At 43.8% G+C, this 23,161-nt stretch overlaps 1 protein-coding gene across 7 annotated transcripts in view; it reads right to left on the bottom strand.

Annotated features, from left to right (window-relative positions):
• The window catches only part of LOC133568194 (anoctamin-1-like), a 198,580-nt gene that overhangs the window by 162,139 nt on the left and 13,280 nt on the right, over positions 1–23,161 (bottom strand). For all 7 annotated transcript variants that reach the window (XR_009809548.1, XM_061919957.1, XM_061919953.1 and 4 more), the window contains exon 2: positions 22,003–22,371. Coding sequence is in view for 6 of the 7 variants with exons in the window: in XM_061919957.1 (XP_061775941.1) it covers positions 22,003–22,371 (369 nt within the window). In the remaining variant the exon portion in view is untranslated. The remainder of the gene's footprint in view (positions 1–22,002; positions 22,372–23,161) is intronic.

Genomic DNA, 23,161 nt, shown 5'->3' with positions numbered 1-23,161 from the left:
CTTAACGTCATCGGTCTTAGCGAAACCTGGCTTAAACCAGACGACTTTTTTGCGATAAATGAGGCATCCCCTCCTAACTATACGAATGCGCATATTGCCCGTCCCCTTAAAAAGGGAGGGGGGGTCGCACTAATATACAACGAAAACTTTAACTTTAGTCCTAACTTAAATAATAAATATAAATCGTTTGAGGTGCTTTCTATGAAGTCTGCCACACCTCTGCCTCTGTGCCTGGCCATTTTCTACCGCCCCCCAGGGCCCTATTCGGACTTTATTAGTGAATTCTCAGAATTTGTTGCTGATCTAGTGACACACGCCGAAAATATAATTATAATGGAGGACTTTAATATCCATATGAATACCCCATTGGACCCACCGTGCGTGGCGCTCCAGACTATAATTGATAGCTGTGGTCTTACAAAAATAATAAATGAACCGACGCATCGCGGCGGTAATACGATAGACCTAGTGCTTGTCAGAGGTATCACCGTTTCCAAAGTTATGATACTCCCGTATACTAATGTAATGTCCGATCATTACCTTATAAAATTCGAAGTTCAGACTCATGTTCGGCAAGTTAATAATAATAAAAACTGCTATAGCAGCCGCAACATTAATGCTGCCAAAACAACGACTCTTGCTGACCTACTGCCCTCGGTAATGGCACCGTTCCCAAATTATGTGGGCTCTATTGATAACCTCACTAACAACTTTAACAACGCCCTGCGCGAAACCATTGATAGTATAGCACCGCTGAAGTTGAAAAAGGCTCCAAAACGGCGTACGCTATGGTTTACTGAAGAAACTAGAGCTCAGAAATTATTATGTAGAAAGCTGGAACGCAAATGGCGCAGGACTAAACTTGAGGTGCACCATCAAGCATGGAGTGATAGTTTAATAACTTATAAACCCATGCTTACCTTAGCTAAAACTAATTATTACTCAAATCTCATCCGCATTAATAAAAACGATCCAAAATTTTTGTTTACTACAGTAGCATCGCTAACCCAACGAGGGACTCCTTCCAGTAGCTCCGCCCATTCGGCAGATGACTTTATGAAGTTCTTTAATAAGAAAATTTAACTTATTAGAAAGGAGATTAAAGACAATGCGTCCCAGCTACAACTGGGTTATAGTAACACAGATACAACTGTATGTACGGCGGATACTGCAAATATCCAAAATAGTTTCTCTCGTTTTGATGAAATAACACTAGAAGAATTGTTACAACGTGTAAATGGAATAAAACAAACAACATGTTTACTTGACCCACTTCCTGGGAAACTTATCAAGGAGCTTTTTGTATTATTAGGTCCATCAGTGCTAAATATTATAAACTTATCACTTTCCTCGGGCACTGTTCCCCTAGCATTCAAAAAAGTGGTTATTCATCCTCTCCTTAAAAGACCTAACCTCGATCCTGACCTCATGGTAAACACCTTCCCTTTATTTCGAAAATCCTCGAAAAAATTGTTGCAGAGCAGCTAAATGAACACTTAGCGTTAAACAATCCACGTGAAACTTTTCAATCCGGTTTCAGTGCAAATCACTCGACTGAGACAGCCCTCGCAAAATTGACTAATGATCTATTGCTAACGATGGACTCTGATGCTTCATCTATGTTGCTGCTCCTCGATCTTAGCGCTGCTTTCGATACCGTCTATCATAATATTTTATTAGAGCGTATCAAAACATGAATTGGTATGTCAGACTCAGCCCTGTCTTGGTTTAACTCTTATCTTACTGATAGGATGCAGTGCGTCTCCCATAACAGTGTAACCTTGGACTATGTTAAGGTAACGTGTGGAGTTCCCCAGGGTTCGGTCCTTGGCCCTGTACTCTTCAGCATCTACATGCTGCCGCTAGGTGACGTCATACGCAAATACGGTATTAGCTTTCACTGCTATGCTGATGACACCCAACTCTACATGCCCCTAAAGCTGACCAACACGCCGGACTGTAGTCTTAATGAAATTAAACAATGGATGTCCGCTAACTTTTTGCAACTTAACGCCAAAAAAACGGAAATGCTGATTATCGGTCCTGCTAGACACCGAACTCTATTTAATAATACAACTTTAACATTTGACAACCAAATAATAAAACATGGTGACTCTGTAAAAAATCTGGGTATTATCTTCGACCCAACTCTCTCCTTTGAGTCACACATTAAAAGCGTTACTAAAACAGCCTTCTTTCATATCCGTAATATCGCTAAAATTCGCTCCATTTTGTCCACTAAAGACGCCGAGATCATTATCCATGCGTTTGTTACGTCTCGTCTCGATTACTGTAACGTATTATTTTCGGGTCTCCCCATGTCTAGCATTAAAAGATTACAGTTGGTACAAAATGCGGCTGCTAGACTTTTGACAAGAACAAGAAAGTTTGATCATATTACGCCTGTACTGGCTCACCTGCACTGGCTTCCTGTGCACTTAAGATGTGACTTTAAGGTTTTACTACTTACGTATAAAATACTACACGGTCTAGCTCCAGCCTATCTTGCCGATTGTATTGTACCGTATGTCCCGGCAAGAAATCTGCGTTCAAAAGACTCCAGCTTATTAGTGATTCCTAGAGCCCAAAAAAAGTCTGCGGGCTATAGAGCGTTTTCCGTTCGGGCTCCAGTACTCTGGAATGCCCTCCCGGTAACAGTTCGAGATGCTACCTCAGTAGAAGCATTTAAGTCTCACCTTAAAACTCATCTGTATACTCTAGCCTTTAAATAGACCTCCTTTTTAGACCAGTTGATCTGCCGCTTTTTTTCTTTCTCCTATGCCCCCCCTCCCTTGTGGAGGGGGTCCGGTCCGATGACCATGGATGAAGTACTGGCTGTCCAGAGTCGAGACCCAGGATGGACCGCTCGTCGGGACCCAGGATGGACCGCTCTCCTGTATCGATTGGGGACATCTCTACGCTGCTGATCCGCCTCCGCTTGAGATGATCTCCGGTGGATGGGACTCTCGCTACTGTCTTGGATCCGCTTTGGACTGGACTCTCGCGGCTGTGTTGGAGCCACTATGGATTGAACTTTCGCAGCATCATGTTAGACCCGCTCGACATCCATTGCTTTCGGTCCCCTAGAGGGGGGGGGGTTGCCCACATCTGAGGTCCTCTCCAAGGTTTCTCATAGTCAGCATTGTCACTGGCGTCCCACTGGATGTGAATTCTCCCTGCCCACTGGCTGTGAGTTTTCTTTGCCCTTTTGTGGGTTCTTCCGAGGATGTTGTAGTCGTAATGATTTTTGCAGTCCTTTGAGACATTTGTGATTTGGGGCTATATAAATAAACATTGATTGATTGATTGATGATAACTCTTAAGAACATAATTTGAATAAGGTATTTTCAATCAGATGTTGAAAACACCTGTAGATGTGATTAGAACCATAATGAGCAACAATTAAACTGATTGAAAAAGACTGTGACGCTCAGCTTCTTGTAGATGGTCAATGGTGTATTTGCAACATGGTGAAGTCCAGGGAGTGGTCAAAGAAGTCAAGAGAGGAGGTAATTTCTCTTCATAAGAAAGGATATGTATATAAGAAAATAGCAAAGACATTACACATTCCAAGAGACGTACAGTGGTGAAAAACCCCCGGGTAACAGCTGAGGAACTACAACAGGACATTGCAGAGGGGGGAACGAAAGGTTTCGTCCCAGACAATAAGGCGCGCACTACGAGATGAAGGCCTCCATGCCAGAACACCCAGGTGCACCCCACTTCTGACTACCAGGCACAAGGAAAATAGACTCCAGTAAGCCAAAAATCATCTGGACAAACCCCAAAGGTTTTGGGAAACTATTCTATGGAGTTATGAGACACAAGTGGAACTCTTTGGGCCTATGAATCAATGTTATGTCTGGGGGAGAAAAAAATGAAGCTTATAAAGAGAAGCATGGTGGGGGGTCAATCATAGATAGATAGATAGATAGATAGTACTTTATTTATTCCGTCAGGAGAGTTCCTTCAGGAAAATTAAAATTTTCACGCTCTGGGGCTGTTTCTCTGCCTCAGGTACCGGGAATCTCCAGCGCGTTCAAGGCATTATGAATTCTATTTCCTACCAGGATATATTAGCTGCAAATGTCATGAAGTCAGTGACGAAGCTAAGGCTTGGGAGACGTTGGACCTTCCAACAGGACAACGATCCCAAGCATACCTCCAAATCAACATCAGAGTGGTTGCAGAAGAAGGGATGGAAGACTCTGGAGTGGCCTTCAAAGTCGCCATACCTAAATCCAATTGAAAACCTGTGGTGGGACTTGAAGAAGGCAGTTGCAGCACGCAAGCCCAAGAATATGAATGAACTGGAGGCTTTTGCCCAAGAGGAATGGGCTAAAATACCTGTAGATCGTTGCAAGAAGCTTGTATCACGTTTGAAAGATGTAATTACTGCCAAAGGGTGTTCTACTAAGTACTAAAGATGCATGTAACTAGGGGGTTGAATCATTTTGTCAATGAGATATTAAGAAAAATGTCCTTTTTTGGTATTTTGTAAAATACAGTGTTTCAATTTAAGTTGCAATTGTCTATTTGACAAATCTTTATTTGATATGACTATAAACAAAATACGGAATAAATGTCCAACTTGCTAAAACACCAAAATTGTGTGGGATTTGAATAATTTTGATCACAACTGTATATATATATATATATATATATATATATATATATATATATATATATATATATATATATATATATATATATATATATGTTTGTATAGCTGTTCACTTGCCAGGTGATTTTACTACTTCCGGTGCTGACGTAAAAATCATGTGACTCACGTCCCATATGTGACCAAAACAAATATACTATAATACTAAGACTACAGTGGCCATACAAGTTAACTTCTACAGTAGGGATGCCCAACATGCAGCACAGGGGCCATATGTGGCCCCATACCCGGTTGTCATTGGCCCTAGGCAGATTAAAAACCACAACCAAAAAACAATCTCCCGAATTTTTTTTGCAAGAAGCAGCAACAACAAGAAGAAGCACTTTGAGAAAAAGTTTCAAGTATAGCCAGCGCTGCCCTGAAAAAGAAAAGAGACGGCCATGCAACACTGGTTGAAAACCTGCATTAAAGCTTTGTGACCCGGTTCCATGATCTCCAACTGATAAAAAAGGCCACAGATTACATTCCTTGTCGACCCCTTTATTGCGGAAAAGGACTGTTTGAAAGACCCGTTGTCACAGATGAGGCTGCGGCTGAGTTGGAGATATTTGATCTTTGTGAGGAGGAACCACTGAAAGTTGCTTGAAGGGAAGGGACCATTGAGTTCTGTAAAAGTGTGCCAATGGAAAAATACCCCAATGTCAAATGGGCTGCGCTTAAGATACTGTCAACGTTTGGCTCAACATACGTCTGCGGGTCTGTGTTTTCTACCCTGAAACATGTAAAATGAAAGCATTGATCTGTTCTTACTGACACCCATGTGAAAGAATTGCTTCGAGTAGCAACAACGAAATACAAGCCAGATTTGAAGAGGATTGTCCATGACTAGGAGTGCCAGAAGTCCCACTAAGCGACATGCATATATATATATATATATATATATATATATATATATATATATATATATATATATATATATATATATATATATGTATATTAGAGCTACGCGGATAGGCAATTATATCATCCGCATCACTAAAGTCATCATCCACCGGACCAACATTTTATAAGGACTGTACCCGCCCGCCAACCGCCTGCTGAAATACATCAGAGGTTGTACACCTTTACCACTCACAGAGCTCTTTAAACCTGTTTCACAGAGTAATGATGACAATTGGAGCCGCTAACGTTCCCACGACTATCCAATATTATTCATCCAGATTACAAGAATATAGGCGTAATGTGAAGCCATTGTCAGAGACACCTTCAACAACATATATGAACCAATTTTTGATTCAGCAAATTGTTGTGTGCAGCTTCCGCAATCACACATTCAGGATTGAAAGGCTTACTGGGTGATACAGAGTACACTGATGGTTGTGATATAAACAACTTTAACACTTAGTAATATGCGCCACGCTGTGAAGCCACACCCAACAAGATTGACAAACACATTTCGGAAGAACATCCTCACAGTAACACAACATAAACGCAACACAACAAATACCCATAATCCTCTGTATCCGTGACACTCGAGCAGCGGGGGTGTATAAAATAGTCAGGAAGTGTCATGAATACACAGGAGTATGGTTATTTGTTGTGTTGCGTTTATGTTGTGTTATTGTGACGATGTTCAACCGAAATGTGATTGTCGTTCTTAATTGGTGTGGCTTCACAGCGTGGCGCATATTACTAAGAGTATTAAAATTGTTTATATCACAACCATTAGTGTACTCTGTGTCACCCAGTATGCCTTGCAGTCGTGTACATGTTCCCGCGGAAGCCACACACAACATGATGCAGGACTGACAAACAGATCGCACATGTTATAATAAGTGACAAAGTTAATGGTTTCATAGCGCTATCTAATACTTATTATCTGGGTGACTACCAACAGCCATTCAGGAGAATAATAGGGTATCTTATTGTCTTCTACGCTTAATGACATGGGTCTTAAATGGCACTTTGAATGGCAAAGGATGCTGATCACAGAACAATGCATATCAAATATTTCCTGATGTTTCAACCGCCACCTGCCTGAATCTAATAAAAATCCATTTTTTCGTCATGTCAACCGCCCGACCCGCGGTTTACCGTGGATGAGACCGCAAACCGCGCATCTCTAATGTATATACATAAATATGCATATATATATATATATATATATATACACATAAATGTATGTATATGTATATATATATTTAAAAAAAATATATATACATGTATGTGTGTGTGTGTATATATATATATATATATATATATTATATATATATATACCGTATTTCCTTGAATAGCCGCCGGGGCGCTAATTAATCTAAAACCTCTTCTCACTCCTGCGCATATTCAACGCATGTGGTAAAAGTGAGCAGGCACTAATAATTTTTAAAACCTTTTCTCACCCCTGTGGCGGGCACTAGGACCATTCTCACACCCAGCAGAAGGGGTGTGGTTTGTTCTCCTGGGAGACACTTTAAAACTGCATGTTGCGTTGTGTTTGTCAGATTTCTCATGTTGGCAGTCTACAATAAAGACCTTGAAGAGACAACGTTCTGTTTCTTGCATTTGCCACATCGATGACCCCGACAATGTTTCGCGCAGAAGAGGTGTCTTCATCGGCCATGTCGCCCTATCTCCAGCAACCTGTGACTCCATCTACCTGCGTGCTTCCGGAGTTCTGGCAGAGCGACCCGGCCTCATGGTTTCAACACGTCGAGTCTCTCCTCAACCTGCGAGGGATAACCGGCGATGACTCCCGGTATCACTTGGTTGCGAAACCCTCCACGGAGCGGCAAGTACCCCGCCCTCAAGAACTTCCTGCTTCGTAGGTTCACACTGTCCGACGCTGAGAGGGCGGATAGACTTCTTTCCCTGCCGGTTCTGGGCGACGGCACCGCCGTGGATTTAATGGACAGTATGCTGTCGCTGCTGGGCTCCGAGGAGGGCGGGTTTATTTTCCCGCATCTTTTCTTGCGGCAGTTTCCACCTGCGGCCCGTGCAGTGCTTGCTAACTCCACTTCCCTGGCCTCCCGCGATTACCGGGGCTTGGCTGAAGAAGCTGACCGGGTGCTGGTGGCTTCCAGACGGTTTGCCATGCAGAGCGTGGAAGCGCCCCCGCTGCAGACGACGGAGAACGCGGACTCAGCGGTAGTGGCGGGAGTCGCTACCCGGGAAATGCGCGAAGCAAGCCAGTGCTTCTTCAATCAACGTTTTAGCGCCAAAGCCCGATGGTGTGTTCCCTCCTTGTTCCTTCACGGCCCCGGGAAAACTCCATCGCCAGCGTTCAGTGGCAGCTGTGGGCGCTGGCGAAGCATGTGAGCGGCTTTTCATCGCTGACTCTTCGTCAAGGAGACGTGTCCTGGTGGACTCCGGTTTGCAAGTCAGCCTGCTACCTGCCACAGACGCGGACAAGGCGACAGGTGGCTGCGGGCCGCTGCTGAGTGCCGCCAACGGCTCATCAATCGACACTTTCGGCTCCAGGTTGGTGACTGTGTGCTTCAATGGACGCAATTTCCAGTGGAATTTTTATCATCGACGCCATCACGGTCCCCATTATTGGCGCGGATTTTCTGTGTGCTAATGGACTGCTTGTTGATATTGCTAACCGCCGATTGATTGATGCTGCGTCTTTTTCATCTTTTACATGTAAGGCAGGGGTACTTGGACCGTTTACTCACGCTAATTATTCGGTATCTGGTGACGTTTTTCAGCGTTTGCTGGCGGATTTTCCGTCATTAACCACTCCCGCTTTTTCCACCGCGGACACTAAACACGGCGTCGAAAATTTTATTCCCACGGTAGGCCCGCCAGTTTTTGTGCGCGCGCGCCGTCTCGACGCGGCTAAATCGACCATCGCTATAGAGGAGTTTGCTACTATAGAGCGTTTAGGCATCGTTAGGCGTTCTAACAGCCCGTGGGCTTCGCCCTTGCACATGGTGCCTAAGTCAGACGGTTCCTGGCGTCCTTGTGGGGATTTTCGCCGCCTTAACAACATCACAACGCACGACCGCTACCCTATTCCGCACATCCAGGACTTTTCGGCGCGCCTGGCTGGTGCCGCCATTTTTTCAAAGGTAGACCTAGTTCGCGGTTATCACCAGGTTCCGGTGTGCGCCGAGGTCGTGGCCAAAACTGCAGTAATAACCCCGTTTGGGCTTTTTGAGTTCCTGCGTATGCCTTTTGGCCTGAAGGGGGCAGCACAAACATTTCAAAGATTAATGGACTCAGTGTTGCGCGGGCTCAATTTTGTATTTGTTTATCTTGACGACATTTTGGTGGCGAGACCTTCAGCTGAAGAGCACCAGTCACATCTAACACAAGTGTTCAAACGTCTTGACGAGCACGGCCTGGTTGTCAATCCTTCTAAATGTCTGTTTGGGCTGTCAGAGATTGATTTTTTAGGTCACCGTATTTTGTCGCAGGGTGCCATTCCTTTGCCTTCAAAGGTGCAGGCAGTGGCGGATTTTCCTCGTCCCTCCACTGTCAAAGCTATACAGGAGTTTTTGGGCATGATTAATTTTTATAATCCGCGCGCTGCCCACCTCCTGCAGCTTCTTTATGGTGCCCTACGTAACAAAAAGGCTAGCGATTCCCTCGAATGGACTCCTCAGCTGGTCCAAGCTTTTCAGAGGGCTAAAACCGCACTCGCAGGGGCTACTCTTCTCGCCCACCTTGTTTCAACGGCGCCCGTGGCCTTGACGACGGATGCGTCTGATGTCGTCGTGGGTGCTGTGGTTGAGCAGCGGGTGGCGAATGCGTGGCAGCCTCTTGCGTTTTTCAGTCGCAAACTGCAAGATAATGAGCGTAAGTACAGCGTATTTGATCGAGAATTGTTAGCACTGTATCTCGCGACACGCCATTTTTGTTTTCTGTTGGAGGGTCGATCTTTTATGGCTTTTGTTGATTACAAACCCCTGACGTTTGCCATGTCAAAGGTCACCGAGCCTTGGTCAGCCCGTCAGCAGCGTCACTTGTCATCCATCTCGGAGTTCACTATGGACATTCAGCATGTGGCCGGTAAGGCCAACCCTGTGGCTGACTGTCTCTCACGCGTACTCGTGTGCCCCGTGCAGCTCGGTTTAGATTTTTCGGGAATGGCCGCTGACCAGCCCGACGACCCCAGCATCCGCGAAGGTACGGCACTTGTGCTCAAGGAGGTGGTGGTGCAGGATGGCGGTCCCGCCCTCCTTTGTGATGTGTCCACTGGCCGCCCTCGGCCTGTCGTCCCGGTAGACTGGCGCCGCCGGGTTTTTGACGAAATACACTCCCTGTCGCACCCTGGCGTTCGGGCTTCCGTCAAGTCAGTTGGTGCCAAGTTTGTTTGGGCTGGCCTTAGGAAGAATGTTAGGCAGTGGGCTGCCGCATGCGTGGCATGTCAGCGTGCCAAGGTCCACCGGCACACTAAGGCGCCCCTCGAACCATTTACGATTCCGGTCAGGCGGTTTGACCACGTGCATGTGGACTTAGTTGGCCCCCTCCCGCCGTCGCAGGGTTATACACACTTGCTAACGTTGGTAGATCGCACCACCTGATGGCCTGAAGCGGTTCCTCTTTCCTCCACTGCCTCTGTAGACGTTGCCCGTGCGTTTCTGTCGGCCTGGTTTGCGCGTTTTGGCACGCCATCCGATATCACCTCGGACAGGGGATCCCAATCCGTGTCGGAGCTTTGGTCAGCGTTGGCACAGTCATTGGGTGTACAGGTGCACCGTACTACAGCCTACAGTCCCCAAGCTAACGGTTTATGTGAACGTTTTCACCGGTCGCTTAAGGCGGCTATGCGTGCGGCGCTCGTGGATAGCAATTGGGTTGACCGTTTACCTTGGGTTATGCTCGGGTTACGCTCGGCCCCTAAAGAGGATCTCGCTGCGGCCCCCGCTGAATTGGTGTTTGGTGAACCACTCCGTGTTCCGGGTGAATTTTTTTACCCCGCGATCGTTTCCCTTTTGGCCGAGGGACTCCTTGGCTCCTGGCCCAGTCCACCACTGTTTCCCTAAATCTTTTGTGCCATTGGAGCTTAAAAATGCCCATTTTCTTTTTGTTCGTCACAACGCCCACCGTTCGCCCCTCCAACCCCCTTACGATGGCCCATTTAGGGTGCTGGAACACGGTCCTAAAACTTTTGTGCTGGATATGGGCGGGCGCAGGGAATGCGTTTCCATAGACAGGCTTAAACCGGCGCATTGTGTTGCGGGTGAAGAAGTACTGCTGGGCCAAGTCCCCCGCCGAGGTCGCCCTCCAAATCCTGTTAGGATTGATTGTCCTTCGCCTCCACCGGGCCCTGTTATTTGTTCTTCCCCACAGGGTACACCCGCTCCCCCGCGGGATAGACATTTTACCCGTTGCGGCAGACAAGTGAGGGGAGGAGGGCTGTGTGGCGGGCACTAGGACCATTCTCACACCCAGCAGAAGGAGTGTTGTTTGTTCTCCTGGGAGACACTTTAAAACTGCATGTTGTGTTATGTTTGTCAGATTTCTCATGTTGGCAGTCTACGATAAAGACCTTGAAGAGACAACGTTGTGTTTCTTGCATTTGCCACACCCCTGCACTTACCAATGGCATGCAGTTCAAATTGAGTTTGATAAAAAATTCAAATAATAAAAATGTTTTCTGCGGCCGAGGCCCAGTAGTTGGGGACCAACGCTCTTCAACATATCACTACGCCCATCTTTGCACCATGTTATCTGCGTGTCAGTAGAACGCAAGCAATTCACAGCCTCTCATACGAGATTGCAATGCATACTTGCTCAACAGCCATACCGTTTACACTGATGGTTGTAATATAAACAACTTTAAAACTCTTACTAATATGCGCCACACTCTGTGAACCCAAACCAAACAAGAATAACAAACACATTTCAGGAGAACATTGGCTCTGTAACACATTATAAATGCAACATAAGAATTACCCAGCTTTCCAATGCATCCATTACTCTTGGCTATATTATACACGTGCCCCCAACCCCGCCCACCTCAACCAACGCACGGAGAGGGTTGGGGGGTTTGGTGCTAGCGGGTGTATCATATAGCCAAGAGTCATGGATGCATTGGAATTTTGGGTAATTCTTATGTTGGGTTTATAATGTGTTACAGAGCCAATGTCCTCCATATTTGTGTTTGTTATTCTTGTTTGGTTAGGGTCACAGAGTGTGGCGCATATAAGTAAGAGTGTTAAAATTGTTTTATATCACAACCATTAGCGTGATCTGTATGGCTGTGGAACAAGACCCCTGGTTTACACACAATAAAAGCAAAATTAAACTCCTCCGCCCTTATGAAAATGACAGCAGGGGAAACATCACTTGTGACATCACAATTTTTAAAGTAAAAGCAATCGGGCGATAATTTTAGAAAGTGAGTCTTGCCCGGCAGTAATTCAAGGCGGGCGCATATTACATACCCGGCGGCTATTCAAGGAAATACGAAATATAAATATATATATATATATGTATATATACATGTATATATAAGATATATATATAAAAGATATATAAGATGGCGGCGCCCGGACGGGCTGCGTCCTCGCGGAGCTCCTGCTAAAGATGAAACATTTGGCAGAAATACCGGACAATTCCACAGACTTTATGGCTGGCTCACATCGTGGTCACTCCGTGATCACGTACGACCGCCAGACACTTCTGGATGTGGACATATCGGGCCGTTTTGGACTGATAGACGCGTGCGTGCTAAACGTGCTAACTAGCATGGGAATACGTCGGCAGCTACATCCAGCGGCCTGTGAAGCAGGGGAGTCTAGTAGCAGCGGGGGCCGTCTACGGAGCAGACGCCAGCGGTGTGATCGGAAACGCGGATGTCGAGCGGGGCTAAAAACAAAGCAGAAGGCTAATCCCCACAGAACACCACTTCCCTCCATCCTGCAGCCAGATTTAAATGGAAAATGCGAGACTACTGGTCTGGGTAAGGAGTCAGTTAAATTAGAACACGTTTTTTCTGCTTTGAGTGTTTCAGAGTTGGACATGTGTGTTACTGAGGTGGCTAACTATGATGCGTGCAGTTTATCAAAGCAACAAACAAACAATCGGAAAATCCCCGTTACTGAGGTGGCTAACCATGATGCGTGTAGTTTATCAAAGCAACAAACAAACAATCGGAAAATTCCTGTCGTATCAATTCCTAGATATGGTCGTAACTATACTAAATGCACTGGGCATAATAAACACAACATTATTAATATTGCTACTACAGATAATTTGATCAAAAACTCCCTAAAACAGCCCACTACCTATAATATAGGTTTTTTTAAACATAAGATCATTGTCTCCCAAAACGTTATTAGTTAATGATATTATCAGAGACAACAATCTTAACGTCATCGGTCTCAGCGAAACCTGGCTTAAACCAAACTACTTTTTTGCGCTAAATGAGGCATGTCCTCCTAACTTTACACATGCGCATATTGCCCGTCCGCTTAAAAGGGGTGGGGGGGTCGCACTAATATACAACGAAAACTTTAACCTTAGTCCTAACATAAATAATAAATATAAATCGTTTGAGGTGCTTACTATGAAGTCTGTCACACCGCTGCCTCTACACCTGGCTGTTATCTACCGCCCCCCAGGGCCCTATTCGGACTTTATCAATGAATTCTCAGAGTTCGTTGCTGATCTAGTGACACACGCCGATAATATAATCATAATGGGGGACTTTAATATCCATATGAATACCCCATCGGACCCACCGTGCGTAGCGCTCCAGACTGTAATTGATAGCTGTGGTCTCACACAAATAATAAATGAACCCAAGCATCGCAACGGTAATACGATAGACCTAGTGCTTGTCAGGGGTATCACCGTCTCCAAAGTTACGATACTCCCGTATACTAAAGTATTGTCCGATCATTACCTTATAAAATTCGAGGTTCAGACGCATGTTCGTCAAACTAATAATAATAATAACTGTTATAGCAGCCGCAACATTAATATGGCCACAACGACAACTCTTGCTGACCTACTGCCCTCGGTTATGGCACCATTCCCAAAGTATGTGGACTCTATTGATAACCTCACTAACAACTTTAACGACACCCTGCGCGAAACCATTGATAACATAGCACCGCTAAAGTTAAAAAAGGCTGCAAAAAAGCGCACCCCGTGGTTTACACAAGAAACTAGAGCTCAGAAATTATTATGTAGAAAGCTGGAACGCAAATGGCGCACGACTAAACTTGAGGTGCACCATCAAGCATGGAGTGATGGTTTAATAACTTATAAACGCATGCTTACCTTAGCTAAAGCTAAATATTACTCAAATCTCATCCACCGTAATAAAAACGATCCTAAATTTTTGTTTAGTACGGTAGCATCGCTAACCCAACAAGGGACCCCTTCCAGTAGCTCAACCCACTCAGCTGATGACTTTATGCAATTCTTTAGTAAGAAAATTGAAGTCATTAGAAAGGAGATTAAAGACAATGCGTCCCAGCTACAACGGGGTTCTATTAACACTGATACGATGGTATATACGGCGAATACTGCCCTCCAAAATAGTTTCTCTCGTTTTGAGGAAATAACATTAGAGGAATTGTTACAACGTGTAAATGGAATAAAACAGACAACATGCTTACTTGACCCTCTTCCTGGGAAACTGATCAAGGAGCTCTTTGTATTATTAGGTCCATCAGTGCTAAATATTATAAACTTATCACTCTCCTCGGGCACTGTTCCCCTAGCATTCAAAAAAGCGGTTATTCATCCTCTTCTTAAAAGACCTAACCTCGATCCTGACCTCATGGTAAACTACCGACCGGTGTCTCACCTTCCCTTTATTTCAAAAATCCTTGAAAAAATTGTTGCGGAGCAGTTAAATGAACACTTAGCGTCTAACAATCTATGTGAAACCTTTCAATCCGGTTTCAGAGCAAATCACTCCACGGAGACAGCCCTCGCAAAAATGACTAATGATCTATTGCTAACGATGGATTCTGATGCGTCATCTATGTTGCTGCTCCTCGATCTTAGCGCTGCTTTCGATACCGTCGATCATAATATTTTATTAGAACGTATCAAAACACGAATTGGTATGTCAGACTTAGCCCTGTCTTGGTTTAACTCTTATCTTACTGATAGGATGCAGTGTGTCTCCCATAACAATGTGACCTCGGACTACGTTAAGGTAACGTGTGGAGTTCCCCAGGGTTCGGTCCTTGGCCCTGCACTCTTCAGCATCTACATGCTGCCGCTAGGTGACATCATACGCAAATACGGTGTTAGCTTTCACTGTTATGCTGATGACACCCAACTCTACATGCCCCTAAAGCTGACCAACACGCCGGATTGTAGTCAGCTGGAGGCGTGTCTTAATGAAATTAAACAATGGATGTCCGCTAACTTTTTGCAACTCAACGCCAAAAAAACGGAAATGCTGATTATCGGTCCTGCTAGACACCGAACTCTATTTAATAATACAACTCTAACATTTGACAACCAAACAATTAAACAAGGCGACACGGTAAAGAATCTGGGTATTATCTTCGACCCAACTCTCTCCTTTGAGGCACACATTAAAAGCGTTACTAAAACGGCCTTCTTTCATCTCCGTAATATCGCTAAAATTCGCTCCATTCTGTCCACTAAAGACGCTGAGATCATTATCCATGCGTTTGTTACGTCTCGCCTCGACTACTGTAACGTATTATTTTCGGGTCTCCCCATGTCCAGCATTAAAAGATTACAGTTGGTACAAAATGCGGCTGCTAGACTTTTGACAAGAACAAGAAAGTTTGATCACATTACGCCTGTACTGGCTCACCTGCACTGGCTTCCTGTGCACTTAAGATGTGACTTTAAGGTTTTACTACTTACGTATAAAATACTACACGGTCTAGCTCCATCCTATCTTGCCGATTGTATTGTACCATATGTCCCGGCAAGAAATCTGCGTTCAAAGGACTCCGGCTTGTTAGTGATTCCCAAAGCCCAAAAAAAGTCTGCGGGCTATAGAGCGTTTTCCGTTCGGGCTCCAGTACTCTGGAATGCCCTCCCGGTAACAGTTCGAGATGCCACCTCGGTAGAAGCATTTAAGTCTCACCTTAAAACTCATTTGTATACTCTAGCCTTTAAATAGACTCCCTTTTTAGACCAGTTGATCTGCTGTTTCTTTTCTTTTTCTTCTATGTCCCACTCTCCCCTGTGGAGGGGTCCGGTCCGATCCGGTGGCCATGTACTGCTTGCCTGTGTATCGGCTGGGGACATCTCTGCGCTGTTGATCCGCTTCCGCTTGGGATGGTTTCCTGCTGGCTCCGCTGTGAACGGGACTCTCGCTGCTGTGTTGGATCCGCTTTGGACTGGACTCTCGCGACTGTGTTGGATCCATTGTGGATTGAACTTTCACAGTATCATGTTAGACCCGCTCGACATCCATTGCTTTCCTCCTCTCTAAGGTTCTCATAGTCATTATTGTCACCGACGTCCCACTGGGTCATTATTGTCACCGATGTCCCACTGGGTGTGAGTTTTCCTTGCCCTTATGTGGGCCTACCGAGGATGTCGTGGTGGTTTGTGCAGCCCTTTGAGACACTAGTGATTTAGGGCTATATAAGTAAACATTGATTGATTGATTGATTGATTGATATATATATATACATATATATACATATGTATATACATTAAGGACACCACCGTAAGACGAGAAGGTTATCCTTCTTTTTTTTGTAACTTCGTTGATCTCCGGCTCTCCAGCAACAATAAGCGACTCCAATTTAAATCTTCCTCTTCTTCAGTGGCGATTCTTCTTCTCCCCTAATGAACGTGGCTCGCAAGGCTTTGTGATACATAGCGCCAACTACTGTACGGGAGGGACTTAGCAGTTAATAAGCTTCACTGATTTAAAAATGCAACTGGCTCCTTCCGACAAGACGTGCGGTGCCGCGATATGTCAATCTGGGGTGGCACCTGGGGGGTCCAATCAGATTTCAGGGGGTCCAGTGCTACCCAGGCCTCCCCTCTAGCTCCGCCCCTGCCTATCTCAGCTGCATTTGGGCGATATATATATATATATATATATATATATATATATATATATATATATATATATATATATATATATATATAGCCGAGTGTCCTGGGTTCGCATAATTTGGGTACTGATAAAATAAAATAATAAAAGGGAGTCATGAGAGCAGGTCCGGTCTCCACCACTTTATTGTTCCCTTCTTTACACCTATCTCCATACCCATCTATCACCTTCTTCAACAACCCGCCTTTATATAGACCTCTTACGTCACAGCCTTACGGCAACACTGGAGGGACACCCTGAACTGTTTGTTACATACGTCCCCCCCTCAATTAGAAATGTCCCCGTTTCATCACAAACAAAATAGGTAACAAACAAGGGGAAATAGAACAGAGAAAAGAAAAAAAAAATTCAAAATTCACAATAAATCAACAATATATTTTTTTACACCGTATTGCATAGGCTAACACACTGGCCCCTCAAAACATGCAAAAAACTCCCAGATGCGAAGGATGTCACTCCAATCGCCCCATTTGTAAGATAGTTCAATTATGTGGAGGAGGTCGCCCCCAGCGAGATGGTCCGATGGTGCGCAGGAGGTTACCCCTGTCACCCCCTGCGAGATAGTCCGATTCTGCGCAGGAGGTCGCTCCAGTGACCCCCTGCAAGATAGTCCGTTTGTGAGATAGTTCGTTTATGACGCTCCATCATGCCATCAGACTTGGGGTTATAGGCAGTGGTGCACGTCCTTTTTTTTTCAAGCAACATACAGAGTTTAATTGAAGGGGAAACACCCTGGGGCCCTCACGGCCCCCCTGGGAACCTCCGGGCCACATCCGTCCATGACCACCCTCCGGGTGGGCCGACAAACCTGGGACCCGCCCACGGGGACGTTAAGGGCACCGACGGGTCCGACACGCTCTGTACTTCTCACGCCACCGTCGGCTGTCTCTCGGCACGAAGGGCCAGCAGCAAGACCGCGGGAACTTCTCCGCAACCAGCCGGGCCACGCCCGCAGCAAACACCTCCACGCTCTCCCCCGGAGCACGCACACTCGCCGACAGGTTGGCCCCGAACCGGTCCATTGTCTTTGTTTAAAAGCTGCTCCCAGTCTCCCACGGGACGAGTTGGGAGGATCCGAAAATCCTCACCAGCTCCTGGTTGCAGTCGGCTCCCTCCGTCGGTGAAAGGAGCGGTTACACAAAAAAAGTCCATTTTCGACATCCATGCCGTGTGAGTGTCCGTCAAACAGCGCCTCCGGGCTTAAAAAGAGTCGTGGTCACCACACCACGTGTCCGCAAAATGGCCGGGAAGCTTAGCAGCTAACTGGAAACTCACGTGTCCCATGTAAAACTTTCTTCCTTTTTTTCAACACAGCAGTTAAAATAATCCCACCGCTGCCACCAATGTAGCCGAGTGTCCTGGGTTCGCATAATTTGGGTACTGATAAAATAAAATAATAAAAGGGAGTCATGAGAGCAGGTCCGGTCTCCACCACTTTATTGTTCCCTTCTTTACACCTATCTCCATACCCATCTATCACCTTCTTCAACAACCCGCCTTTATATAGACCTCTTACGTCACAGCCTTGCGGCAACACTGGAGGGACACCCTGAACTGTTTGTTACATATATATATATAAATAACGTGTTTTTCCACTCTACTGGAACTTTAAGTAAAATCAAATTGGCATATATATGTCTAATATTTTCATCTTTGACAGTTCATGTATCTTGACAATTATACATAGGACTAAGCAGCAGGACAATCACCCCCTTTCTGATAACTGTTTCTTTTCAACTGCCAGCTTGCACGTACATTCTAAACCTACTCAATATCGATGCAAAACAGCGACTGCAGAACAATTTCAATCCTAATATACCAACATTGTAACTCTATTTAAAGTACATCAATGTAATTAGGCTTTGCGATTATACTTAATTTCAGAAATGTACACTTTAAAAAAAAAAATCTGTAAAAAACGGTAATCTACTGGCAGATACGGCTGCCAAACGAAAACCATAAATCGGATGACTATCACTATTTTACAAATTTTTTCTGAACCATTATGATCAGGGATCTCAATTACAGTCATTTAAATAGGGAGCCATTGTATACATCAACTACGTGAAAAGTGGATTAAACTTTTTGGAATGACTTTAAGTACCTGATTCTACACTTTTCAATTTTACCGAAGCTTAATGTTAGAGACTTCACGTGGGGAAGCTTAATGATAGAGACTTCACGTGACCCTCACGCAACGTTTTCATCATTTTTGATGGACAGCCTGGCCATCAATCACCATTTTTATAAGCGATTACCTCACGAAGTAAGAAATTATTTCCTAGCGTCTCAACTGTGTACATAGGCTGAAAGACATACTTGATCAACAGCCATACAGATCACACTGGCTGTACAAACAAATTTAACAATGTTATATATATGCGCCACATTGTGAACTCACAACAAAAAAGAATGACAAACACATATCGGGAGAACATCTTCACCATAACACAAAATAAACACAAAAGAACAAATACCCAGAATGCCAAGTAGCGCTACTCTTCCGGGCCACACCCCCGCCACCACCCTACATCACCGCCCCCCTCCGTGCATCGGTTGAGGTGGGCGGGGTTTGGTGGTTGCGGGGGTGCAGCCTGGAAGCGTAGCGCTGCTTGGCATTCTGGGTATTTGTTCTTTTGTGTTTATTTTGTGTTATGGTGAAGATGTTCTCCCAAAATGTGTTTGTCATTCTTTTATGATGTGGGTTCACAATATGGCGCATATTTGTAACAGTCTTAAATTTGTTTGTACGGCCACCGTCAGTGTGAGTTGTATGGCTGTTGGCTTTGAATGAATATGTCGTACTGAACATAGAACAATTTCAAATAGATAGTAAAATCACAAATCTTGGTGCAATGAAATCTGAATATTTTATTAGTATGGACATATATGTTTACATAACAGAGTTACACATTAACTGAAAGTTAATTACTGTAATTTTACATGAATTTGAAAGTACTACGAGAGAATAGAAAATGATATGTGATATTAATATAGCATTTATCTGTAAAAATAAAACAGAATTATACATAGTTTGTCATTAATGGCATATTACGTAAAATAACAGGCGGTTTGATTGTTTACAGTTAATGTCTTCAATTCTACAGTTTTATATCCTATTTATAAAAAAAAAATAGAAAAATTACAGAAGAGATTCACAGTAAATCAACCATGAAAATAGTTTTGTTTTTTTTACAGTGTAGTACTGATACAATTTGGGCCTGATCTACTAAGATTCAAATACCAAGCCCTAAACAGCATGCGCAAATTATTGAATTGCGTGTATTTAAAGACGTATTTTGTGTGATCTACTAAGATTGGATGTACAATTAAAGAGTGGTCCAGGCCGCTTTTTTCAACAAAGTTCTTGTGTTTTTACCTGGCATTATGTGCCCACAGAAACACTAATTTCCTCCACATCCATGTTTTTGTGCTCTCCAATCTTTGTGCAAGGTTTTTTTAAGTTATTTTACCTGACGATGCCCTGCTCAAAGGACCATCACACTGCCCCAGCGCTTTAATGTGTCTGGATTGATCCAAACGTAAGAAAATGCATATTGCAAGAACATTTTTAATATCGGATATAGAGGTGGGAATCTTCTGACGATTCACGATTTGACTATGATTACAATTTAATTCGAAAAGACATATATAATTATTATATTGTTTATTGTAAATATGGGTTATGTTATTAATGTATAATGTCAATGTATTACGTTTACATAATAATAATATGAATCATATTTTTACAAGGCTTGTCCTTTGGCTACTGTCAAGTGCTAAATGTGTTGTTCCTGCTTTTTGAGTGTTAGTGCGCACAGAATAGATATAGATCGAGCTCAAACAAACTCTTTATTTATTCAATGAAAAATATTTAAATTATAGGACTTGGTGCATTTGTAAACAGTTAAAAATGTGCACAAAGCAAACTATAACCTGCTACCCAAGAATGTACAACAATTATTCTCATCTAAAGAAGATAAATATAACATTGGAGATCATCCATCCATCCATTTCTACCGCTTGTCCCTTACAGGGTCGCGGGGGGTGCTTGAGCCTATCCCAGCTGCACACGGGCGGAAGGCGGTATACACCCTGGACATGTCACCACCTCAACGCAGGGCCAACACAGATAGACAGACAACATTCACACTCACATTTCCTTCTCTGCATGAAAGTTTAAAATGAGCATATATTAATGCAGTATGAACAATAATGTTTTAATATAGACACATAGAATCATCACACTGCTGTGATTATATGTATCAAGTGTTAATTCAAGGCCAAGGCAAAATATCGAGATATATATCGTGTATCGCGATATGGCCTAAAAATATTGAGATATTAAAAAAGGTCATATATCGCCCAGCCCTACTTGCAATGCAATGTAATACCTCTAAATCACTTTAAAATACATTCAAAAACCACCTACAATAATTAATTAATGTTCCGTATCCTAATAACCAAGCTGTAGCGACATTGTATTGTGAGAGTGAGCACGGAGGAAGTATTTTTCCAGCAAAGTTACACATCGGCATAATTTGGAATTAGCCGTAAAAGAGGCATGCTACCTTTTGTCAGCAGCTGAATGGCTTTTAAATTTGTAATTCCCAATGCAATGCGATAGGACACCAATCTGAACTGATTGAAAAACATGAACAATCATATGATGGGCAGTATCATATGTAGCAGGACTCCTGCGTGCCTCAGTGTGGGAGTTGAGGGGATTCAGGTTTCCTTCCACCAGCATTTTGTCAGCTTTGTCTTCGCTTTTATTTATGTCCCAAGGTGAGTTGCCCCTGGGCTTGCGCCATCTTCTTTTGCATGCAGCAATCTGACCTTTCTGGTCCTGTTAGTGTTGGTAGATTTCTGTTCTGTGTGGCGACTGTTTCCTTTATGCCGGGTCGATTATCTAGCTGCGCCGTATGAATTTTGTTTTGTCTTTACCATGATGAAGGTGACTGCATAACGTTGTTATGACTGACTGAATGATTGTGTGAGCGTTTTTGACTGAATGTGAACAACTTCATTAGTCCACCCTGTCCCCTTAAGCAATTAGTCTGATGTAACAAGACTGAATTTATTGGCGGCATGTGAAGCTCATGAACCCAAAAAAAAATCAATAAATCAGCCGCAGCAATGTATTAAACGCAGGGTTCAAAATGTGAAAAGAAGTTGCTGGGTATAGTCCAGAAATTACATTAAATAATAAGAGTGTAATTTGTTCTGATATTGTATTGGAATAATATTGGTATTGGCCAATACTCAACGCTACAATATAGGCATCCCATCAGAAGTGAAAATGTTTTAGTCATAAAAGTAAGGGTTTTGGTAAGTGTCATGTACGACTTACATCCTCGTCAATCTCTAGCTGAAGGCCCATATCTCTGAGTTTGCCCTCAAACTCTTCCCTCCTGATAGCCTTCTGGTCCTCCTGGGCACTGAAGGTCTCTCCTGGGCAGTGTACCTCCGCACGGGAGAGTGCTGGCATTGATGAAGGTAATGAGTTTTTTTCAACAGGTTTCTGAGGATGATGGCTACGTCGCAGGCTGCGAGCAACAACATTTTCAGTGAACAAATGTGTTGTCTGTCGAATGGAACGTCCCCCAGAGGACTTTTTCACAGCGTAGGTAAGGACATAATCCACATGCCGCAGTCCATCTTGAAAGTAGAGGCCACACAGACCATGGCTGTTTTCCATTGGCGTTAAAGCCTTCAGTAGCTAAAAACAAACACAAACAGAAAAAAATATTAGGGCTTTAAGCTGTAGAAAAAATGTGGGAAAATCTAATGTATAGTATTTTATTATTACTGCAGTCTTTTTAGACTACATTTATTATTATTTCTTAATGTCCTTAACATGACTGGATCTGATTGGCCTATTATATTTTTACTGTTCACTTTCTTGTGTTTTATTACGATGTGCTATGTATTTTTTTAATAGCACCAGTGTTTCGCATTCATATATTTGTAACGGGCTGCAACAAGTACTGTACATTTGAAATACAAATGCAAAATAGTTTTGTGGAACAGGAAGTATTACAGGTGATATATGTTCAACCACCTCCCGGAAGTCAGGTTCCACAAAACATTGACTGCGTTATTTGTTTTGAAATTAAAGTTTGAGATTTCAGGCTTCCATTGTTAGTCGGCACACGCACGCACACACGTACACGTATACACGGTCACACACACACACACACACAGATTGTGCAGCAGCAAACTGGCCTAGGAGCATCAATCTTCATTTTGTACAGAGTTTAGTGAATATCCATCCATCCATTTTTCTACCGCTTATCCCTTTCAGGGTCACGAGGGGTGCTGGAGCCTGTCTCAGCTATAAACTTACCTTTTGTGAACAATCGGAAGTTTTAGTTGTGATGAGACCGGACTTTTCAGGAAAAAGATGTCGCAGCAGGACTTATGTCACTGCGGATAAGGAGAGCTTACTCTATTCAGTGTGACTTTTTCAAAGCATACACAGTGATGGGCCGGTTGCACGTTACAAGTTG

Source organism: Nerophis ophidion, linkage group LG14 (assembly GCF_033978795.1).
Source record: "Nerophis ophidion isolate RoL-2023_Sa linkage group LG14, RoL_Noph_v1.0, whole genome shotgun sequence".
Lineage (NCBI taxonomy): Eukaryota > Metazoa > Chordata > Actinopteri > Syngnathiformes > Syngnathidae > Nerophis > Nerophis ophidion.
The sequence above is the reverse complement of the archived record's forward strand: the minus strand, read 5'-3'. Positions and strand labels throughout refer to the sequence as shown.